Source organism: Schistocerca cancellata, chromosome 2 (assembly GCF_023864275.1).
Source record: "Schistocerca cancellata isolate TAMUIC-IGC-003103 chromosome 2, iqSchCanc2.1, whole genome shotgun sequence".
Taxonomy (NCBI): domain Eukaryota; kingdom Metazoa; phylum Arthropoda; class Insecta; order Orthoptera; family Acrididae; genus Schistocerca; species Schistocerca cancellata.
In genome coordinates, this window is record NC_064627.1 from 421,717,584 (window position 1) to 421,737,406 (window position 19,823).

The window sequence follows — 19,823 nt, forward strand, 5'->3', positions numbered from 1 at the left end:
TTCTGTTGGCTAGAGGTGGCTTCTTGTTAAAAGCATATTATGTTGTGATTGAAGAGATCTAATGTCTCAAAACTGTTATACCTCAAATCTGCAGAGTCTGTCCTCATTGATGCTATGTCTGCTGCTGAACTTTTGAGTCTACCATGACTTGGAAATTTGTGAAAGATAATTGAATGTTCCATTAGAATAATACACTGTGTGTTCCTGAAGGAGTGCCTCTTTAAGTGCTGCAAAGTTTATTTACAGCATAGGCCTGATCTTGCTTAATCATTTTTATTGCTTGAAGTGATTAAAGGGTAGTGTTTTCTTGTGGCTTTTATACATTTTATAACACAGCTATTAACAGTGTAATGATCTTTGAGCTTCAATTAAGTGACCCTGTTTTCAGGTAAGTGTGGCTCTCACATGTGGGAATGATTTGTTAGCAAAATGCCAAGTTTCACCATGGTATCCATGATATACCCCATGGATAAGCCAGTCCCACGGCAGGATAAGCCAGTTCCATGGCAAGAGTATGCCATCACCACTAGGACCTTGCTGAATAGTGCTGTCCTGTTCAAACCAACCTTTGGGTTGTTAGCTTCACTTTTTATGTAGGTCTATATAAAAAAAAGTATACTTTTATTGAAGGGGGACAATTGTCAGTTTGTAATCTGTAAACGTTTCTAAACATGGACCACTGCGTTCTTTTAATGTTGAAATAAAATTGATTTGTTGTCATTATTTTCGTAGGTAAACTTGCTCACGTTGATTTGGATGAACGTGCTTTGGATGCTCTGAAAGAATTTCCGGTAGATGGTGCACTGAACGTTTTGACACAGTTTCTTGATTCAAATTTGGAACATGTTTCAAATAAGTCAGCATATTTGTGTGGTGTAATGAAAACTTATCGCCAGAAAAGCCGTGCAGGCCAGGGTTCAGGCTCTGGTACTGTTGCAAAAGCACCAGATGAGGACAAAATTAAATCAATTTTGGAACGCACTGGATATACATTGGACGTAACTACAGGGCAGCGGAAATATGGTGGACCTCCACCTGACTGGGAGGGACCAGCTCCTGGTAATGGCTGTGAGGTGTGTAATGAATAGATAATTTCTAGGTAATTGTTTATGAAAATTCGTTTACTTGTTTTGTATATTTGGATACAATGCTGTTCGTTGCTGTTTCAGGTTTTTTGTGGCAAGATACCAAAAGACATGTATGAAGATGAGCTCATTCCTCTGTTCGAAAAATGTGGCACTATTTGGGATCTAAGGTTAATGATGGATCCCATGACAGGCCTTAATAGGGGATATGCTTTTATTACTTTTACAACTAGGGAGGCAGCACAGCAAGCAGTCAAGGAGGTAATTGTGAGACTGAACTGTTTGTAGGTGTCAGTACTTGTCTATAAAGTAATGTATAGTTTGAGTTACACAATTGATGTCTGTTTTAATATGTCTACAAATAATTATCTCTGGTAACAAACTCACTTGTTAGTTTAAACATTGGAAAATTATCCTTGACCATTTGATTTGGCATATATTTGTACTTGTGAATCAGTATTGAAGTTTGGCTCAAAAACTGAGTGAGTTTGAATACTCTGAGAACATACAATGTTCGCTTGTTGTACTTGCTATATTGGATGTCTGTCAGTAGTAGAATAAGTTTTGCTTCCAGATCTCCTCTTTGCTCTGTGGGCAAAATTGGGACTGGACAAACAGTTGATCAGTGTTCCCAAATTCAAACTCATACAGTAGTGCTCTTAGGTGATGGCTGGAGAAGTCACTCCTTCTTTCTGAGTTATAGTTTCCGTGTAGTAGCTACTATAATATCTTACATGGTAGTTTGTTGAAGTTTAGTAGTTCTGAAAATAAATAATAAAAAAGTGTAAGATTTGTTACTGGTTGTACTTCTCTCATTCAAAATTTGAATCCATTAAAATTTTAAGGAGAGAGCATGCCTGTTTCAGTAGAATATTGGTACAGAATTGTGAAGTTAGCTCTTATTAGTCCCTAAATTTACTGATCGTCTTTTTTGAACTTGTTGTTGCTCACTCACCAAAATTTGGCATGTGTGTGTTTCTCTTCATCCCACAGCTTGATAATCATGAAATCAAACCTGGCAAGAGTCTGAAAGTTAACATTAGTGTTCCAAATCTGCGACTTTTTGTGGGCAACATTCCAAAGTCTAAAGGCAAAGAGGAGATTCTGGACGAGTTTGGTAAATTAACAGGTAATGTGTAAAGAAAGAGACAAAAATTGATGTAGTTTAGAGACAGCAGGGGTTGGATTGGGCCCACATCACAGCTGTGCCTCTCAGCTTGTTAGTTAGTTGCCCCATCCATTTGATGAATGTATGAAATTGCCAAATATTCAAGCCAGGTGGCAGAGAAACTACCTACTGAGGTACCTGCCTTGCACTATTTAATTTGTGAGGATGGGTGCGGCTTGCTAACATTCAGACGGGCAGAGCTTCCTGAGGCTCTGTCCCATTCCCACCCTCACTGTCAAAGCAGACCAGCCAATAAAGCAGGCATAAGAGCACCCCACAGGCGAGGCAAGCTTAATTGGCACACTTCCTTCCCCATTGTTCTTACAGCTGAACGATTACGAAATTCGGAAAGGCAAAAAGATTGGTGTTACAGTATCATATAACAATCATCGCTTATTCGTTGGGAATATACCCAAGAATCGAGATCGTGACGAGTTGTTTGAAGAATTTTCAAAACACGCACGTAAGTTGAGATTATCGCTTAAGCCGATAAGTCATTTTGTTTGAAAGTTTGATTGGCTTGAACTAAAAGATTGGCTGGATAGAGAACTGCATTATGCTAACATTTGCCTTTCTAAGTTGTGCTCCATTCACTGATTTGAGCACGGTGGGTGGGAATGATGGATGGTGTAAAAGAATTATCTTTGATACATACACGACTTTTTTCCATGTAAATCATAATTGACTTAATTTTCGTAATTATTAATGTAAATTGTATCAAGTTGCATGATTTTTAGTTTTTATACATAGTCATGTGTTGTAAGCAGGCGTGCTCAGTCCGCAACTCTTGCTGCTGAGGAACTTTTAAATGGTAAAAAGAGCAATGGATATAGGTTTAAGAATTGAATTTACATATGAATGCCTTGATTCTTATGCTAATGTGCTGCCATGATTGATTCTTCCTCCAGCTGGTCTGACAGAAGTGATTATATACAGCTCACCTGATGACAAGAAGAAGAATCGTGGCTTTTGTTTTTTGGAATATGAATCCCACAAAGCAGCATCCTTAGCTAAGAGACGGCTAGGTACTGGCCGTATAAAGGTGTGGGGATGTGATATCATTGTTGATTGGGCAGATCCCCAAGAAGAGCCTGATGAGGCTACAATGTCAAAGGTATGTTTGGTGCAGGAGGCGTGATCATATTAGTTGCTTCATACTAGTTGCACATATGTATGGAAATTAATTGAAAATAACAGTGCTGTGATTTAGTGTTATTGCTCTGCAGTGATAGTTTTCCACCTCATGTGTATTATAATGAAATGAAGTGTTCAGTTTGCTGAAGTGGCAATAACCATTGTAATAAACATATACCTCTTATCCGAGGTGGCTCCTTTGTTTTTGCAGTAATGAAAAGTTGTTCATTTTATTTTTGTAAGACAAATAGAGTATATGAGGTCTGTTTAAAAAAATTCCAGAACTTTGTCCACAAAATTTTTCTGTATTTGCCTTTTACTTACTGTGCACAGCCTCTATTGAAATAATCTCCTCCACAATTGGTACGTCACTCCCAACACCATTTCTACTCCTGGAAGCAGTCGTGGCAGGCCACTTGCCATGCGTGAATTTTCTTTTATCTTGTATGTCATTGCAAATCTTTGTCTTATCAACTAGCTTTTTAACTTTGGAATGCAGTGGTCATTTCTGGACAGTACGGAGAATGAAGCAGCACAGTGTTGTTCTTTGTGCAGTAGTCACGCACCAACAAGGATGAATATGTGGGTGCTCTATCATAATGCAAGAGCCATAGATTATCTCGCCGCGTTTCAGGACATTTCCTTGTCACATTTTCTCCCAGACATTGCAACACATTCTGGTAGTTCCATTAGTTAACAGTTTGTCCCTGCGGGACAAATTCGTGATGAACTATCAGTATGGCATTGACTTTTGACCTGCCCTGATTTTTTTTTTAATATAAGAAAGAAACTTTCTCGACCTATTGCAAAGATTGAACTTAGCGTCAACATCATGACCAAAGACCATCTTATCACCAGTTCTGATTCTCTTAAGGGATATCTACATTTACATAGATACTCCACAAGCCATAGTACGATGTGAGGTGGAGGGTACACTGCACTACTCGTTATTGCCTTTTCTGTTCCACTAGAAAATAAGAGCGAGGGAAAACAGACTGTCTGTATGCCTCCGTATGAGCCCTGATTTCTCTTATATTATCTTCGTGGTCCTTGCGCGCAATGTATGTTGGCGGCAGTAGAATCGTTCGGCAGTCAGCTCCTAATGCCGGTGCTCTAAATTTTCTCAATAGTGATATTCAAAAAGAACGTCATGTTCCATCCAGGGATTCCCATTTGATGTCCTGAAACATCTCTCTAACACTTACTTTTGTTCGAACCTACCGGTAACCAATCTAGCACCCCGCCTTTGAATCGTATCGATGTTTTCCTTCGATCCGACCAGTTATGGATCCCAAAAACTCCAACAGTACTCAAGAATAGGTCACACCAGTGTTCTATACGCAGTCTCCCTTACAGGTGAACCACTCTTTCCGAAAATTCTCCCAATAAATCAGAGACAACCATTCGCCTTCCCTACCGCAGTTCTCACATGTTGGTCTCACCTCGTATCACTTTGCAGTGTTATCCCCAGATATCTCGATGATGACTGTGTCAAGCGGAACAATAGTGATACTGTATCCAAACATTACAGATGTGTTCTTCCTACTTGTCCCCATTAACTTACATTTTTCCACATTTAAGGCTAGCTGCCATTCATCACACCAACTGGAAATTTTGTCCAAGTTGTGCTGTATCTTCCTACAGTCACTCAACTTTGACACCTTACTGTACATCGAGACGTCGTCAGCAAACAACCACAGATTGCTCCCCACCCTGTCAGAGAACAACAGGGGTTGTATCACACTTCCCTGGGGCACTCCTGACGATACCCTTGTCTCTGATAAACGCTTGCCATTAGGACAACATATTGGGTTCTATTATTTAAGAAGTTTTCTAGCCACTTGCATATCTATGAAATTATTCCATATGCTCTTACTTTTGTTAACAGCCTGCAATGGGACACCGTGTCAAATGCAACATCTCCTTCTCATTTGCGCAATTGATAAGCTCTTCACAGATTGCAAGGCTAAGGTCATCGTAGTCTTGACTCAAGAGCTGTAGGACAAACTTGGTGGCTACTCCAAAGCATTCCAAGATACTGTGTCAGGATTTCATGACATGATCCAACTGAAATGTTACATTCTTCTGCAATCTCTTGGACAGTCAATTTTTGATTGGTACACACAATTCGTTGACATTCCTGACGTGAACATCATCAGTAGACGTTAAGGACGTCCTGAACGAGGGTCATGTTAACTTTCAATTGATCATTTTTAAACCACGTGAGCCTTTCGTAACACCAAGTATGGTTTAAGTTCTTATCACCATTATCACCTGCATCATTTGGTGTGTGTCTCTGCAAAGGTTTTCTTGAGTTTCACGAAAAATTTAATGCAGACGTGTTGCTCCTCGAACGCTGCCATCTCAAAATTCCTGAACAGCGTGACACAACATTCTACTCAATACAGCACTGAATGGTAACTAACAGATATACAGCAATAGGTCTTCCGGCAGTTGCACATTAAATACAGGTGTGTGCAAGGATGTCAGTCACATTCCGCTCCATCACTCCAGTGACGTGAAATGACAATTGTTCCGAAATTTTTTTGAACAGACCTTGTACAAGTAAAAATTTAGAAAACTTCGTAAACCAGTTGACATATTTGATATGCAATGATGAACTTTTTGTCCTGTTATGTTTATTTTCAACACAGTTATAACTTACCGAACCCCAGTAAATGAAAATGGTACTTAGTGTAAGGTCGTATTGTGGGATGCATAGGCCTGTTAAAAGCTGTACTCATTGACTGATTCCTGAGATATGTTTTGTTCGGGGGGGGGGGGGGGGGGGTGGTTGTGTAGTTAAGTTGATAGTATACTCTTACAGAACCAACATAGGAATTGTTATGATGAACTCAGACGCGGGTACCAAATTGAGTAGTGCATCTGAAATTAATCTGTTAGCTATCTACTAGATGATTTTTCATCAATTTTCTTCTGTTGTAGGTAAAGGTGCTGTATGTAAGGAATCTCACGCAAGACTGTTCTGAAGAAAAACTGAAAGAATCATTTGAAGCTTATGGAAAAGTGGAAAGAGTGAAAAAAATAAAAGACTACGCTTTTATCCATTTTGAAGACCGGGAAAATGCAATAAAGGTGAGTGCCATAAATATATATGAGCAGTAATAATTGAACAACCTTTCAGTTGATCAGTACTTCACATTTGCGGTCTGCAGCATTGTTTAAGTCATAGTTAGTGCCTGTGTTCAATTACCTCATGCCATTAACGGATGCTATTTTGCCAAAGTTCAGTCCTACCTTTCCAGTTTCCTTGATCTGTGGTGTCTATAAACAGGAAGTTTTGTATGTTTCTGAATCTAGAATCTAAAATATCTAGTTCGGGGTTGCCGCATATTCTGGAAACAGGGAATATCAAACATATCAGGGAAATTGAGGGAATCTTGAAGAAAATTTGAAGAAAAAAAACCACTGGAAAATCACATTTTTGTCTCAGTAAATGAAATGACTTGTTTACTGAGGTGTCATGCACTGTCGCTGGCTGGGTGCAGCTGAGTACTTGTGCGGCTTCCCTACTCCCTCATTACTACTGCTTAGCCCCCGTCCTACCACTCCCGTCAGCGGACAGGCAGTATTGCTTCCACTTCTTGTCGCTAGCCTAGCAGCTGCCAATGAGATGCATGATTAATGGTTAGTTTGGATCTGTTTCTCAGAGACTGTAGATGCAAAAGCTATGGCCGAAAATGGTCTTTTCTACGTTTCTGTCTGTGGCTCAGCAATCGTCTTTATGGTGAGTTGCTACCTATCCTCATTATTATTGATTCTCAGAGTATTTGAACAAGTTATCTATTGCATGGATTGATCACCACGGTTCATTTCATTGACATGCTGTCTGTGGCTCATGAATAGCTAGCCACAGAAGTGCTTTCTGCGATGGGCCAAAACTGCAGGCTGTTTTTGCAGGTATCTGTAATGGATTGGGCCTGCCAATCTGAAGCCATTCGATTCCCACTAACGTGCAGGCCCTGCCCGTTGTATCTAGTCTCACCAATCTGGTTACAGGCTGGGTCTGCTTGTGCGTGACTTATTGCAGCAGATTTTTATGGTTTATCCATGGACCCAGGACTCAATAGGCCAGAGGCCATGGGTGATGGATTTCAGGAATTGCGACTGTCTCATTGCAAGTACATTGTGCAGTGTGGTGTTTTAAAGGCATTTTATTTGTTATAGCAACTTTTGGCACTTCAAAAGTAGTTTCTATGTTAGAATGCATGGACGATAAGACGAAGAAAATTTTGTCATTTGCTAGCGGTTTGTACATTATGTACTCATACATATCTCAAAAGAAAAATCGCACAATACCTGTAAGATACAAATATTACACAGTGGGCAATAACCGACAGTAGTGTTGATAATAGAACCAACATTTTATTGGCGGTCGCCTACAGTGTTGGTTTACACAATTCTTTCCTGCCTTATACACTTATTTCAAGAGGCCTACTTTTTTGAGGTTATTTCTGAAATCAGTGAAGGTATTTTAAACCTGTCCTGTGACTCCAAGGAAATTTGTATTTTTGTCACAAAATAAGTTGTTTTATTGAAATAAAATAAAATCAGTGGTCTTAATGAAATAAATAGGCCATTTGGCTTGCTTTCTCCATCTAAAAACAGTTCATTACAAAAGATGTTGATGTTAGTACTTATAATTTTTTGCTCATATCAAAAAACACCGTCTGCTTGCAATTTTTTTTTCTTTCTTTTCTTTTTTTTCCCCCTCATTTGCACTGATCTTTCTTGTACCATAGCTGAAAAGACAGATTGTCAACTTATGTCTTAACTTGCCCTTATCTCAGAATTGGTCAGGGAAAAATCCTATTACTAGTCTGGAAAGCAGGGAATTTCACATGGGGAAACTTGCGGTAACCCTATAGTCCTCAAATTACTGTGTGTAGAGTGTTTGTGTATGTAGAAAATGTGTTACTTATGTGCTAAAACCATGATACAGTAAGGGGCATTTTCAAAAAGTTTTGAGAGATTGAGATACCACTGCAGTTGACCCAGGTAAACTGAAGGAACGCTTTTGAAAGCCTTGTGTAAATATGTATGTATTGGCCATTTCCCTAGAGATAATCTGCTCTTATCATACCATTTGGTACTAACTCTGTATTATTTATGACAGTGTCTATTGATCCACTGATGCATTAAACTGTCCAATAAAAATCAATCTCTCATCCAGTTAATTTCATGCATGTTTGTGTCTGTCCTAGCAAATTTGCTACTGTAACAATGGAACCTGAAACTTCAGTTGTGGAAAAAGCCGCAAAATATTTGCTGTGTCCAACAACTGATTTGTACATTTATACTTCATAACTAATTTGTTGTGTTACGGATAAATGTGATGGATAAAGTTTCCATTGAGCAATATTTTTTTCATTTCTACGGGGAATCAGAATAGAAAGTATTTATACCATTTGCCTCTGTATCTGCTTTATGTATATCTTTCTTGGTTTAATCAGTCTGTGTATTCATACACAGTTTTCTTATGGAGGGGGGGGGGGGGGGGGGAGGGAATCATCTGAGCCTCTTTCCAGATAACAATGTCAAACACTGGAAAGTCCATGTTGGAATATCATAAATATTGAAAAGGACTGATTGCTACCCATCTTAAAGATGACATGTTGAGTAACTGATGGGGCACAACAAAAATACTGTCACTCATTTAGCTTTCAGCCAAAGCCTTTTTCAGACAAGAAAAACACACACACACACACACACACACACACACACACACACACACACACACACACACTTGACTGCTATCTCTGGCCGCATAGGCCAGAATTCAGTTGCTAACAATTAAAGCAAGCAAATTATGACACTTTAAGAATTCCAACTAAAATCGGAATCTGAGCTGTAGTGCTTGTGGGAAGTTTTCACTAACGCATCATAACCAAATGGAAAGTTCATATGACAACTCATTATAATGAAGCTTCTGTGTCTTTGTTGATATATATTGTGGCTCCCTTACTAATTAAGCTTCCATTTAGTAAGTTGTAGTCAGCTTGATTGAAACTGTAATTTGGATGTCTCAGTAAAATCGACATTAATATTCGAAAAAATGTTTGCCTTTCTTGGAGTGCTGAAATTGTCTTGTAATGTGTGGTTTTTACCCCCCCACCCCCCAATTTTTTGGTATAGCAGTTCTGTTGATTTAAAAATAAGCACTTTCATAACTGAAACTTCCTGGCAGATTAAAACTGTGTGCCCGGCCGAGACTCGAACTCGGGACCTTTGCCTTTCGCGGGCAAGTGCTCTACCATCTGAGCTACCGAAGCACGACTCAGGCCCGGTCCTCACAGCTTTACTTGTGCCAAAGCTGTGAGGACCGGGCGATAGTCGTGCTTCGGTAGCTCAGATGGTAGAGCACTTGCTCGCGAAAGGCAAAGGTCCCGAGTTCGAATCTCGGTCGGGCACACAGTTTTAATCTGACAGGAAGTTTCATATCAGCGCACACTCTGCTGCAGAGTGAAAATCTCATTCTGGACTTTCATAACTCTTTGCAGAGAACACAAATGACATGTATTTTCGAGAGTATATTTCATTGTACACATTTTTAGATTTTGTTGTGTGGTTCTTCTGTTCACTTTTGAGTGTTATCTTTTTATACATTTTTAAGGCCATGGAGGAACTGAATGGAAAAGAAATGGGGGGTTCTGCAATTGAAGTTTCATTGGCAAAACCCCCATCGGATAAGAAAAAGAAAGAAGAAATTCTACGGGCCAGAGAACGTCGCATGATGCAGATGATGCAAGTCCGTGGTGGATGCTCACCATCACACCCGTCCATGTTACCTCCAGGTGTGATGCCCATGAGGGGCCCTGGAGGACCGAGAGGGCAAGGGGGGGCAGCAGCTGCATCCTTGCGTGGTCCTATGGGCCGTGGGGATTACGGTAAGTTAGCACGCATACCTTGTTATTTTGTTTCTGTTCCTGCAGCTAGATCATGCCTTTGCAGCAGTTGGCGAATAATTAACAGGCTGTTACTCCATATTTAAAATCTCATTTTAGGTAAGAGGTTTAGTGGTCACATACCTTGCCACATGTGTTGGAGAACACACAACAGGACCTTGTGATCTGTTGTATAATATATTTAAGTATGGTTGAAAAGCTTCTAAAGTGCTTTATATGACTCACTCTTCAAAGTTCAAGCACTTTAACAGGCTAGGTGCTAATTTCTTCAATGCTGTTGGGTTGTTCAATTTTGGATAACGCAAGTCATTGTGAAGCACTTTGTTTTTAGGTATTGCTGGTTTCGATAAAGGTTTCACCAGTGACAAACAAGATTTCAACAGTTAACCGAGTAAATTTGCATTCGCAATGCCATCCCCCCCCCCCCCCCCAAAAAAAAAAAAAAAAAAAAAAATCATTCATTTCCATTTCATGTTTGAGGGAAGGGGATTACTGTTTGGATAATCCATCTTCACTTGAAAGGTAAGGAGGAGACCATGTGACAAGTTTAAGAATGTTATGACTAAAGCACACATTTTTTGGAAGGCGTCTTCTCTAAACCTGCTGATAACATTTGGGCCTTCTTTTGTGTCTGAAGCTTTCAGAAAATTGTAGCATCCAGTTGAAAATGGAGTTTGTATTATTGTACATTCTGGCAGACAAGTCTTCGCAGTTCCCCTTTCAAATAATTGTCCTTGCTTCTAAAATAGGCTGTTGTGTCATTAGTGTTCACTTTAATGACAGGTAGCACTTGTTCTTATTGGAGGTCCAGTTTTGATTGGATTATGTTGCTGTTAGCTTTCTTTTATATTCATGTACTATAATAGTAAAAACATTGGAACGATTAATACTTTGTTGGACATACTCATACATAAGGCTTATACACCACATAAACTAACGTACATACAACTGAAGCATATAGACTTACTTATTATTTCTAAAAATGCAAATACACATGTATATTAATGCACACACAACTTGATACTGAGACTAACTTCAAAGATACTCCTTCTACCTGAGTAACATACACTACAGTTGGTCCCTTATTCTCCCCACTTCTCCCAATAACGCAGAGCACCAGAATGTAAGGAACTGAAACTTTGTTTGCTAGCTCTTTGGGGGGGGGGGGGGGGGGGGGGAGAGGGCTGGCTGGCTGGCTGCTTTCCACTGTGTTGGTTCAGCTGCTGAACAAGATGATGATGGTATGGCTGTTGGTTGGGGAGGGGGGTGGTAACTTCAGGTAATGTCTGCATGGATGTCTCCAAATGTAGTGAGACTTGTGACGTCAGTGTTGTCTTGTAGGGAGTGAAGGTAGGGCCCATATTGGCATGACCTGCTCAATAGAGACCTTTGTGGTGTTGCTGTTTTGAGTTTCTTGATCATGTGACCTCTTCACAATGCCGAGAAGGGTCTAGAGTAAGGTGGTTGGAGCACTGATTTGACGAGATTTATGCGGAATATGATGTCAGTACAGTACTCAAAAACTTTGTGGATCAAAATAGGGTGTTCGCCTTGGCACAAAGCAGCCAGTTGACAGATCTTGGCATTTGGTCTGTGAGTTGCTGTAGGCACTGTGACAGTTCTGCTGTGGATGGCACTGCTGCGGGTGCGAGATGGTCAGCTAGAATGGGTAACAGCTCCCCATACACCATTTCTACTAACGATGCCCCAATATCCAGCTTTAATAAGCACACTTGGTAAGTGCGAATGAATGGAATATTTAAAAGCTCATAGCTAACTGAACCTGTTACGAACTAATAAAATGAGGTCACAGGTCCCATAAAAGCAACATGTAAGTTCCCTAATCACTCATAGTAAGTGTAAATCAACAAAATTATTTATAAAATAACCTGGAAAGCTCATCATTAAGTCCTAGAGATATTCCTAGACTGAATATCAACTAGTATAGGTGTTACAGTTTGTGCAGGGTCAGGCAGTTATTCAAAGTCAAAATTAAACTTTCCTTGAAGCTAAACCACTCAGTTACCCTGAGTCATTAAAAGTTGAACAAGATATAAAATACAAAAAAAAGCAGTGTAATATTCATCATTGGATTGTACCGGCATTATTTTAAAGCTGACAACTAACAGAAAAACCATTCATGAACCAATGAAGATTAAAAGAAATTTTAAATACAAAAATATATATAATAGATACCATGTAGTATAATAATTGTGTTTCTGATAAAATATTAGACTTAATTATAGCAGCAGCAAGTTACAATGTTGCCTTAACTACTAGTTACATTCAAGGGGTTGCCAGATAACCAAAATGTGCAAAATATTGTATAACTATTGACAATTGAAGACTTGCAATAGGAAAGGTTCTAAGCGACAAAACATAGATATGAGGAAAATGAGTTTTAATTATGCTAGATATTAATGGTCAAAATTGCACTATTAATGTATTTTATTTGAAAGTTAAGCATAGTGTAGATCTGTTGCAATATTCGTGAAAATGTACTGAAAGTGGAAATGAGATGAAAAGCTCTAAGTGCCGTAGTTCAGTACTTAGGAAGAAGATAGTAAAAGTTCATTCTGCTGTTGTAAAAGTGTTTGTGGTCATTATTCATAAGCTATTGCATCATTTCAATCAAATCTTACTTCTTTTCTTCACAAAAGTGGCTTATAACACTCAGGGCAGGTACTTGCTTTTTCTTTATGCCCTGTACTTGCACAGCCTTTTCTCTAAACAGGGATACCTTCCCAGGCCTCAATTTCATTTAAGCTTCTCCTGGTCTTAACTACATGAGGCTTACGTTTGTCGAACTATAGCCACTGTACTCTAGATGTGCTTAGATTTGCTGTGCCTATATTAGAATCTGATGATGTCTTGAAATCTAAGTAGTCAGATGCATTCATGTTACTGACAGTAAATGAGGGAATGAATACGTAAATTTAAGTAATATCTTTCCTACGAAAGCTCATCCAGCACAGGAGGTAAATCGCTTTACTGATCGCTAACTTATGCCGTGATTTGTGCATGAGGTGTGCTTGCTTGTATGTTTCTCTTTTATTGATGAAGGCAGTGGCCGAAAACTTTATAGAAGTGTCTTTTAATAGTGCATGTCTGCAACTTAATGTGTGATGAGTAAGAATCCGTCTTCTTCCTACATTGTTGATGCTCCTACCGGGAGTTCCCATTGTTTGATTTTGACAGTAAATGGCTTTATTTGTCTTGATTGCTGTATCACATCCTCCACATCTTCTGGAACGACACATTTGGTAACTGAAGAATAAGTAGTCTGTCCAACTATGGTATAAGTAAGCAATCAGTAATGAGACTAACCTCCTGTGCTGGATGAGCTCTTGCAGGGATAAATTTATTACGTGAGCTTACATATTTATTCCCTCTATTTTCAGTTTTTTCCTCATTTCTGCCACAACACCTTCTCCTTTAATTCATTGTTGTTGTTGTTGTTGTTGTTGTTGTCCCCCCCCTGCTCAAACTGTTAAAAACATCTGTTGCCTCTGCTATTTTATCTAACACAGAAGAGTAATCATGCGGAACGTAGAGCCCTAAATATGTTAACAGCAGTGGCTGTTAAACAACATGCCATATGTTCATTGGATTGGGTACTACATTGTATTTGTGACAGTTCGAGCCTTTTTGAACTTTGCATGGAGATCTCATTTCACACAAAACTTCAAAACTCTTACTACTAAGGTACTTGGAGAATTTTTTTGTTTCAAGTCTTAAATTGTAGGTGTGGTTGCCTTGCTCGTGGTAGTATTGGAAACTTGCTCCCTGGAGGCTGCACACTTAAATTCATGCTATGGTAAAATTAAAAGTCTAAAGGAATTAACTCTTTAACTCTACCATAGATAAAAACAGATTAATGTAAATATAATCTAAGTGTTAAGAGACAAATGTAAAATGAAGCAGATGTTCAATCACCTGAAGTTAGCTTACACACTAAGGAAAGAGTTTCATACTTTAGCTATAGCTACAGCAGAAATCTGATCATATAGAAGAAAGAGAAGAATGTATCATTTTCCAAGCGGTATAAAAAAATTAAAAATGTATTTTCTTATGTGGCATATCACAGTATGAGAATTTGCTGCATATGTCCAAGAACTGCCAGACATCTCTAACAGCACTTGTCGAGAATAGCCACATATTGACAACAGGCAGGGAACAGGTAATTATTCAGTCAAATTCTAATGGATATTACTGTTTTCTGCCAGAATATCACCACCTTATTTCCTCATCCCTCTGCAACTGGCATTGCTGTACAAGGAACACACTCCACTGATTGTTCCACAATGCTCCTTGGTTATGGGCATTCCGTTGGAACCGTGCTGGCCCCAGAGGGAATCTGGAGTGATCTGCACATTGGTTCCCAAAGGTGTTTTCAGTGAGTGGTTTTCCCTTCGTGCCACATTGGAAGCAATAATGGTGTGGACGCAAATGACCTCAGTGATCAGCATTTGCAACATTTATGTACATCCAGTCAGGTCTCTTACATAGAGTGGACCATCTTCATCCAATAACTCCTCCCAACCCCCAGTGGTGGAATACCACTTTGTCTTGATGGGTTTTCTACTTGACCAATTTCTTACTGGCCATGATTTGTGTCTCCTCAATGATTGTACTCCTACCCACCTTTCCAGCTACCGATTAACAGTCTATTCTCCCAGTATCACAGCTTTCCTACATTGGTCACCACATAACAATCTTTGTAACAGTGAGCAGACCCCATTCTGGTAATCCTGTAGCTTCTTCACCATTGTCAGATGGGCTGTCTACCACATTGTGTGCTTTGAAGAGCCAGATGGCATTTGTATGCTTCTGCCATTTCCTTCGTCCCCCACTGTCAGATTGCATTGATGAAGGTGTGCAAGATGTCTCCAGTGCAGTTTCCCCTTTCTACAGGTCCCTCTCCATCACTGGATTGTGCCATGGTGGACCAAAGACACTGCATAGCTCTTACAGACAGCTGAAGAGCCTTGCAATGTTTTAAGCAACATCCTTTGCAGACCAACCTCATCACTTTTAAGTGGCTTCATATTAAGGTTCGCTATCTGATTTAACACATTAGGAAAGAATGCTTTGAATGATAATGTCTTCTCTCTGGAAATGCAATACCAATCTTCACAGTCTCCTGGACTGCCAAAGATTCACATTTGGAGCAGGTCTTCCCCATCTGGATGATCTCTGTACTGATGTGTTGGCTCTTGCTGACTAGCTGGCAACCCACGTTGCAAAGGCATTGGTGGAGTCTTGTGTGGCTGCCTTCTGGATGCACAAGTGACGAGTTGAAGACATCCCCCTCCCCCCTCTTGGATCATATAATGAACCTTTCATTGACTGGGGATGGATTCAGTCTCTCTTCTAGTCCCATGGTCTTGAGCCCTTATTAAATTCATAGTCAGATATATCATCTTACTTTCCCTAGTGGCTCCATCTACCCAGGATCTTCCCTTCACAATGGTGAGACAGTATCGTAGTTCCAACACTTAAGTCAGGCAAAACCTCAACATCCACCAACAGTTTGGGCCGATTAGCCTCACTGACATGCTATGCAAACTGCCTGAAAGGTTGGTTGCATGCAGATTATGCTAGTTTTTCAAATCTTGATGCCTGTTGTTCTCCTAGCAGTGTGGTTTCCTGAGGGACAATTCACAGCTGACCATGTGATTAGTATGGAAATGGATCGTGGTATGCCTTTCTCCAAATGCCAGCACCTCATTGCAGTCTTTTTTGACCTACACGAGGCATATGACACTGCCAGGCACTATCATATTTTAGTTACCCTCCATTACTGGGACCTTTCAGGCTTCATACCAGTTTTTGTCACTTTTTATTCCACTGGTTGTTCCAGGTCCAAGATGGTACTTCACAGGTCCAAGAGAATGATGCCATGCAAGACTGTGCCGAGTGTCACACTTTTCCTCATTGCTATCAATGGGTTAGTGGCTTTTTTCTTGCCACTGATCACCCCCGCAGTGCTATGTTGACGACTTCTGCATTTGATATAGCTCCCACTCTCTAGCCTTGGCTGAACAGCAGCTCCAAGTTACTATCCAATGGGCTTCTGCTTGGAACCTTTCCCAAGGTTTCTGTTCTCTCCTGGAAAAATGCAGATCATTGTCTGTACCACAGTCCATCCTGGTCCAGATCTCTGCTTGGGTCTGAGCACTTGGACATTGTTACACAATCCCATTTTTGGGACTCCTCTTTGACAAGAAGCTGATCCATATTCAACAACTAAAGACCAGTGCATGCAAAAACTTACAAGGTTTCTTCTTTCTTGTCCACATCTCTTAGGGTGTTGTTATGCTGCTCGTCATTCACATCTACTGAGCTGTGGTCCACCCTTACTTGGACTGTGGTTACCAGGTTTATTACTCAGTGGCACCTCAGCTTTGCTATTATTAGACACAGTCAATCATCATGGAGTTGGACTAGCCATTGGTGTCTTCTGGATTAATTCTTTAGTCTCCTTTGCAAAGTGTGATCTTCTGTCTTTAGTTACAACAGTGCCAACCCTTGCTCACCTGTGTGATCACCCTTCGACAGTTTCTTAATATTCCATTATATCCTATTCGTTTTGCATACTAGGGGCATGAACCCCTTGACAACAACCTCTGGATGGGATAACCAGTTGATATGCACCTCACAGCCCTTTGCCATGACCTCCACTGTGCCTATGCGCCTCACAGCCCTTTGCCATGACCTCCACTGAGCCTAATCACTGAGTACTACTCGTGTTTCCTTGCAACACCACTCCTCATCTTTGTTGAATTTAAAGTCTCAGTTGTCCCCATGACCATTCACCATCTGTTAGTTTGTTTTTCAGGAGTGTTAGGATGCTACCATCATTTACCTCAGTGACTCTAAAATCATGGATAGGATGGATTAAGCTTTCACATGTCCTGTCAGCCAGGAACATGCAGTGTTTTTATGGTGTAGCTGATGGCCATTAACAGACATACCTTGACTGGGTTTTAATATATAACAATCGAGCGAGGTGGTGCAGTGATTAGCATACTGGACTCGCATTTGGGAGGACGGCGGTTCAGACTCGTGTCTGGCCATCCTGATATAGGTTTTATGTGATTTCCCTAAATCGCTTCAGGCAAATGCTGGGATGGATCCTTTGTAAGGCCATGGCTGGCTTCCTCCCCCAAATCTGATGGGACCGATGACATTGCTGTTTGGTCCCTACTCCAGATCAACTGACCAACCAAAAAGTACATTATGACCACCAACCTGCTATAGATATGAACCATTCCAGGTGATAGAAGCATCACCTGGTAAGGAATGACTGCTAGTCAGACACACGCATGGTGCATGTAGTATCATTGAGCGTGCTGTCCGTATGTAGAATGGGCAGGTCACACAAACTATCTGAGTTTGACTGGAGGCAGATAGTGATGGCCCAGAAGCTCGGCACCAGCATTTTGGAAACTGCGCGGCTTGTCATGTGTTCAAGAAGTACTGTGGTGAGTGTCTTCAACAGATGGCAAAACCAAGGTGAAGCCACGTCCAGATGTTGTGGGGTTGGGTGGCCACTGGCTCATTACACGTGTAGGGCACATAGGCGAGGAGACTGGTAAAACAGGACAAGAGGTGAACTGCGGCAGAACTAACATTAGATTTTAATGTTGGGCAGAGTTTAAGCATGTCTGAAAACACAGTGACTGAACACTTGTAACGATAGGCCTCCACAGCTTGTGCCAATGTCAACACCATGACATTGACTACTACGAGTGAAATGGGCACACGACCATTGGTACTAGACGTTGGTGCAGTGGCAGAGCATTGCATTATCTGATGAATCTTGATAACTTCTTCATCATACCTGTGGCTGGAAACGAATCTATCGCCTTCCAGTGGAACGGTTCTCATTGACACATGTACTGCGGAATGGAGAAAAGCTGTCGGCGGCGCCATTATCCTCTGGGGAAGATTCACGTGACCACCCATCGGTCCAGTGGAGCTCATACAAGGCACCATGATGGCCAAGGAGTATCGTACAATGGTTGCAGACTTTGTACACCAATTCATCACACTTGCATTTCCGTTTGGGAGTGACATTGTTCAACAACGTAACGTGCCATGTTACAAGGCCAGGATTGTGATGGAGTGGTTCGAGAAGCACAGTAGTGAGTTCCAATTGGTGAGCTGGCTCTGCAGCTTGTCAGCTGGGATATGATTGAATGCAGTGTCAGAGCTCATTGCCCCCCCCCCCCATTACACACACACACACACACACACACACACACACACACACACACACACACACACACAATCTGAATTTATGGGGATTAGGTGACTTGGTGTGTGCAGGTGTGTTGCTAACTCCCTCCAGCAAGCTGCCAAGGCCTCATTGCTTCCATGCCATGAAGTGTTGCCACTGTTATTCATGCCAAACATGGACATATTGGCTATTAGATAGGTGGTCATAATGCTCTGGCTGAACAGTGTATAGTGACTCAGTGGGCTATCGCCATGCTTTTATGGATGTTACTGTTGTCACCCAGGGATACATGCTATTCATGACCTTCTTGATGAACGTAATCATTCTGCCTGCTTGTTTGTTTTTCTCTGGGTCCCAAGGCATGTGGGTTATCCCAAGAAGTGAACTGGCCAATTGATTGGATAGAGAAGTGATTACCCCCCCCCCCCCCCCTTCCTCCCCATTCGCTTTGACGATTCCAGGTGCACCTGCAACCAAGGGGGTCTCTGCTCACTTGGAAGTAGAATGTATGGTGGGCTGCTGTCCCTCAAATAAACACCGCTCTATCAAGACAACTGCTGTGTGGCAATCCACTGTTGTATTTCACCTCCGCATTGGTCATACTAGACTGCTCCATAGTTTTATTTTGTGGCACCTGCAACCAAGGTCTCTGCTCACTTGGAAGTAGAATGTATGGTGGGCTGCTGTCCCTCAAATAAACACCGCTCTATCAAGACAACTGCTGTGTGGCAATCCACTGTTGTATTTCACCTCCGCATTGGTCATACTAGACTGCTCCATAGTTTTATTTTGTATAATGAGCCACCCCCACATTTTGGTTGTGGAGTTTTACTGGCAGGTGCTCAAATTCTTTGCCTCTCATTTTGGCAGATGACTCGGAGAGAACTGAACTGATTCCCCATTTTCTCTGTGACATTGTTCTTTAGTCTCATATATAAAATATATTAAACTACCTTCGGGGCGGGGTGTGCCAGAGGATTACTGTGACTTAGATTTCATATAAATTACACCATTTAAACAACCAGGCCGTGAGTGCATATTAATTTGAGCACATTCGCAGGAAATCTTAAATTGTTACGTACATTACAAATAGACACGAGATGGGAAATGGTCACCAATCCGAAAGTTGAAGCAGATGTAAAAACAAAAAAATTGTGCAAACCCCCTGCCCCCCTCCCCAGGTTCTTATGATTGTGAGTTAACACTTTGAAAAAGAGCAGAACACTTTCAGTTATTTATTGCACAAGAACCAAACATGGGACAGA

The 19,823-nt window shown here is 40.9% G+C and overlaps 1 protein-coding gene across 8 annotated transcripts in view; it reads left to right on the forward strand.

The window, feature by feature from the left end:
• Positions 1-19,823, forward strand: part of LOC126161881 (heterogeneous nuclear ribonucleoprotein R) — a 113,360-nt gene that overhangs the window by 59,372 nt on the left and 34,165 nt on the right. For 7 of the 8 annotated variants that reach the window (XM_049918015.1, XM_049918014.1, XM_049918017.1 and 4 more), the window contains exons 3-8: positions 733-1,073; positions 1,170-1,346; positions 2,079-2,214; positions 3,162-3,367; positions 6,334-6,483; positions 10,022-10,295. In XM_049918015.1, coding sequence (XP_049773972.1) covers positions 733-1,073; positions 1,170-1,346; positions 2,079-2,214; positions 3,162-3,367; positions 6,334-6,483; positions 10,022-10,295 — 1,284 coding nt within the window. Of the gene's footprint in view, positions 1-732; positions 1,074-1,169; positions 1,347-2,078; positions 2,215-2,580; positions 2,717-3,161; positions 3,368-6,333; positions 6,484-10,021; positions 10,296-19,823 lie in introns of all 8 variants that reach the window. The other variant, XM_049918013.1, reaches the window with a different exon arrangement.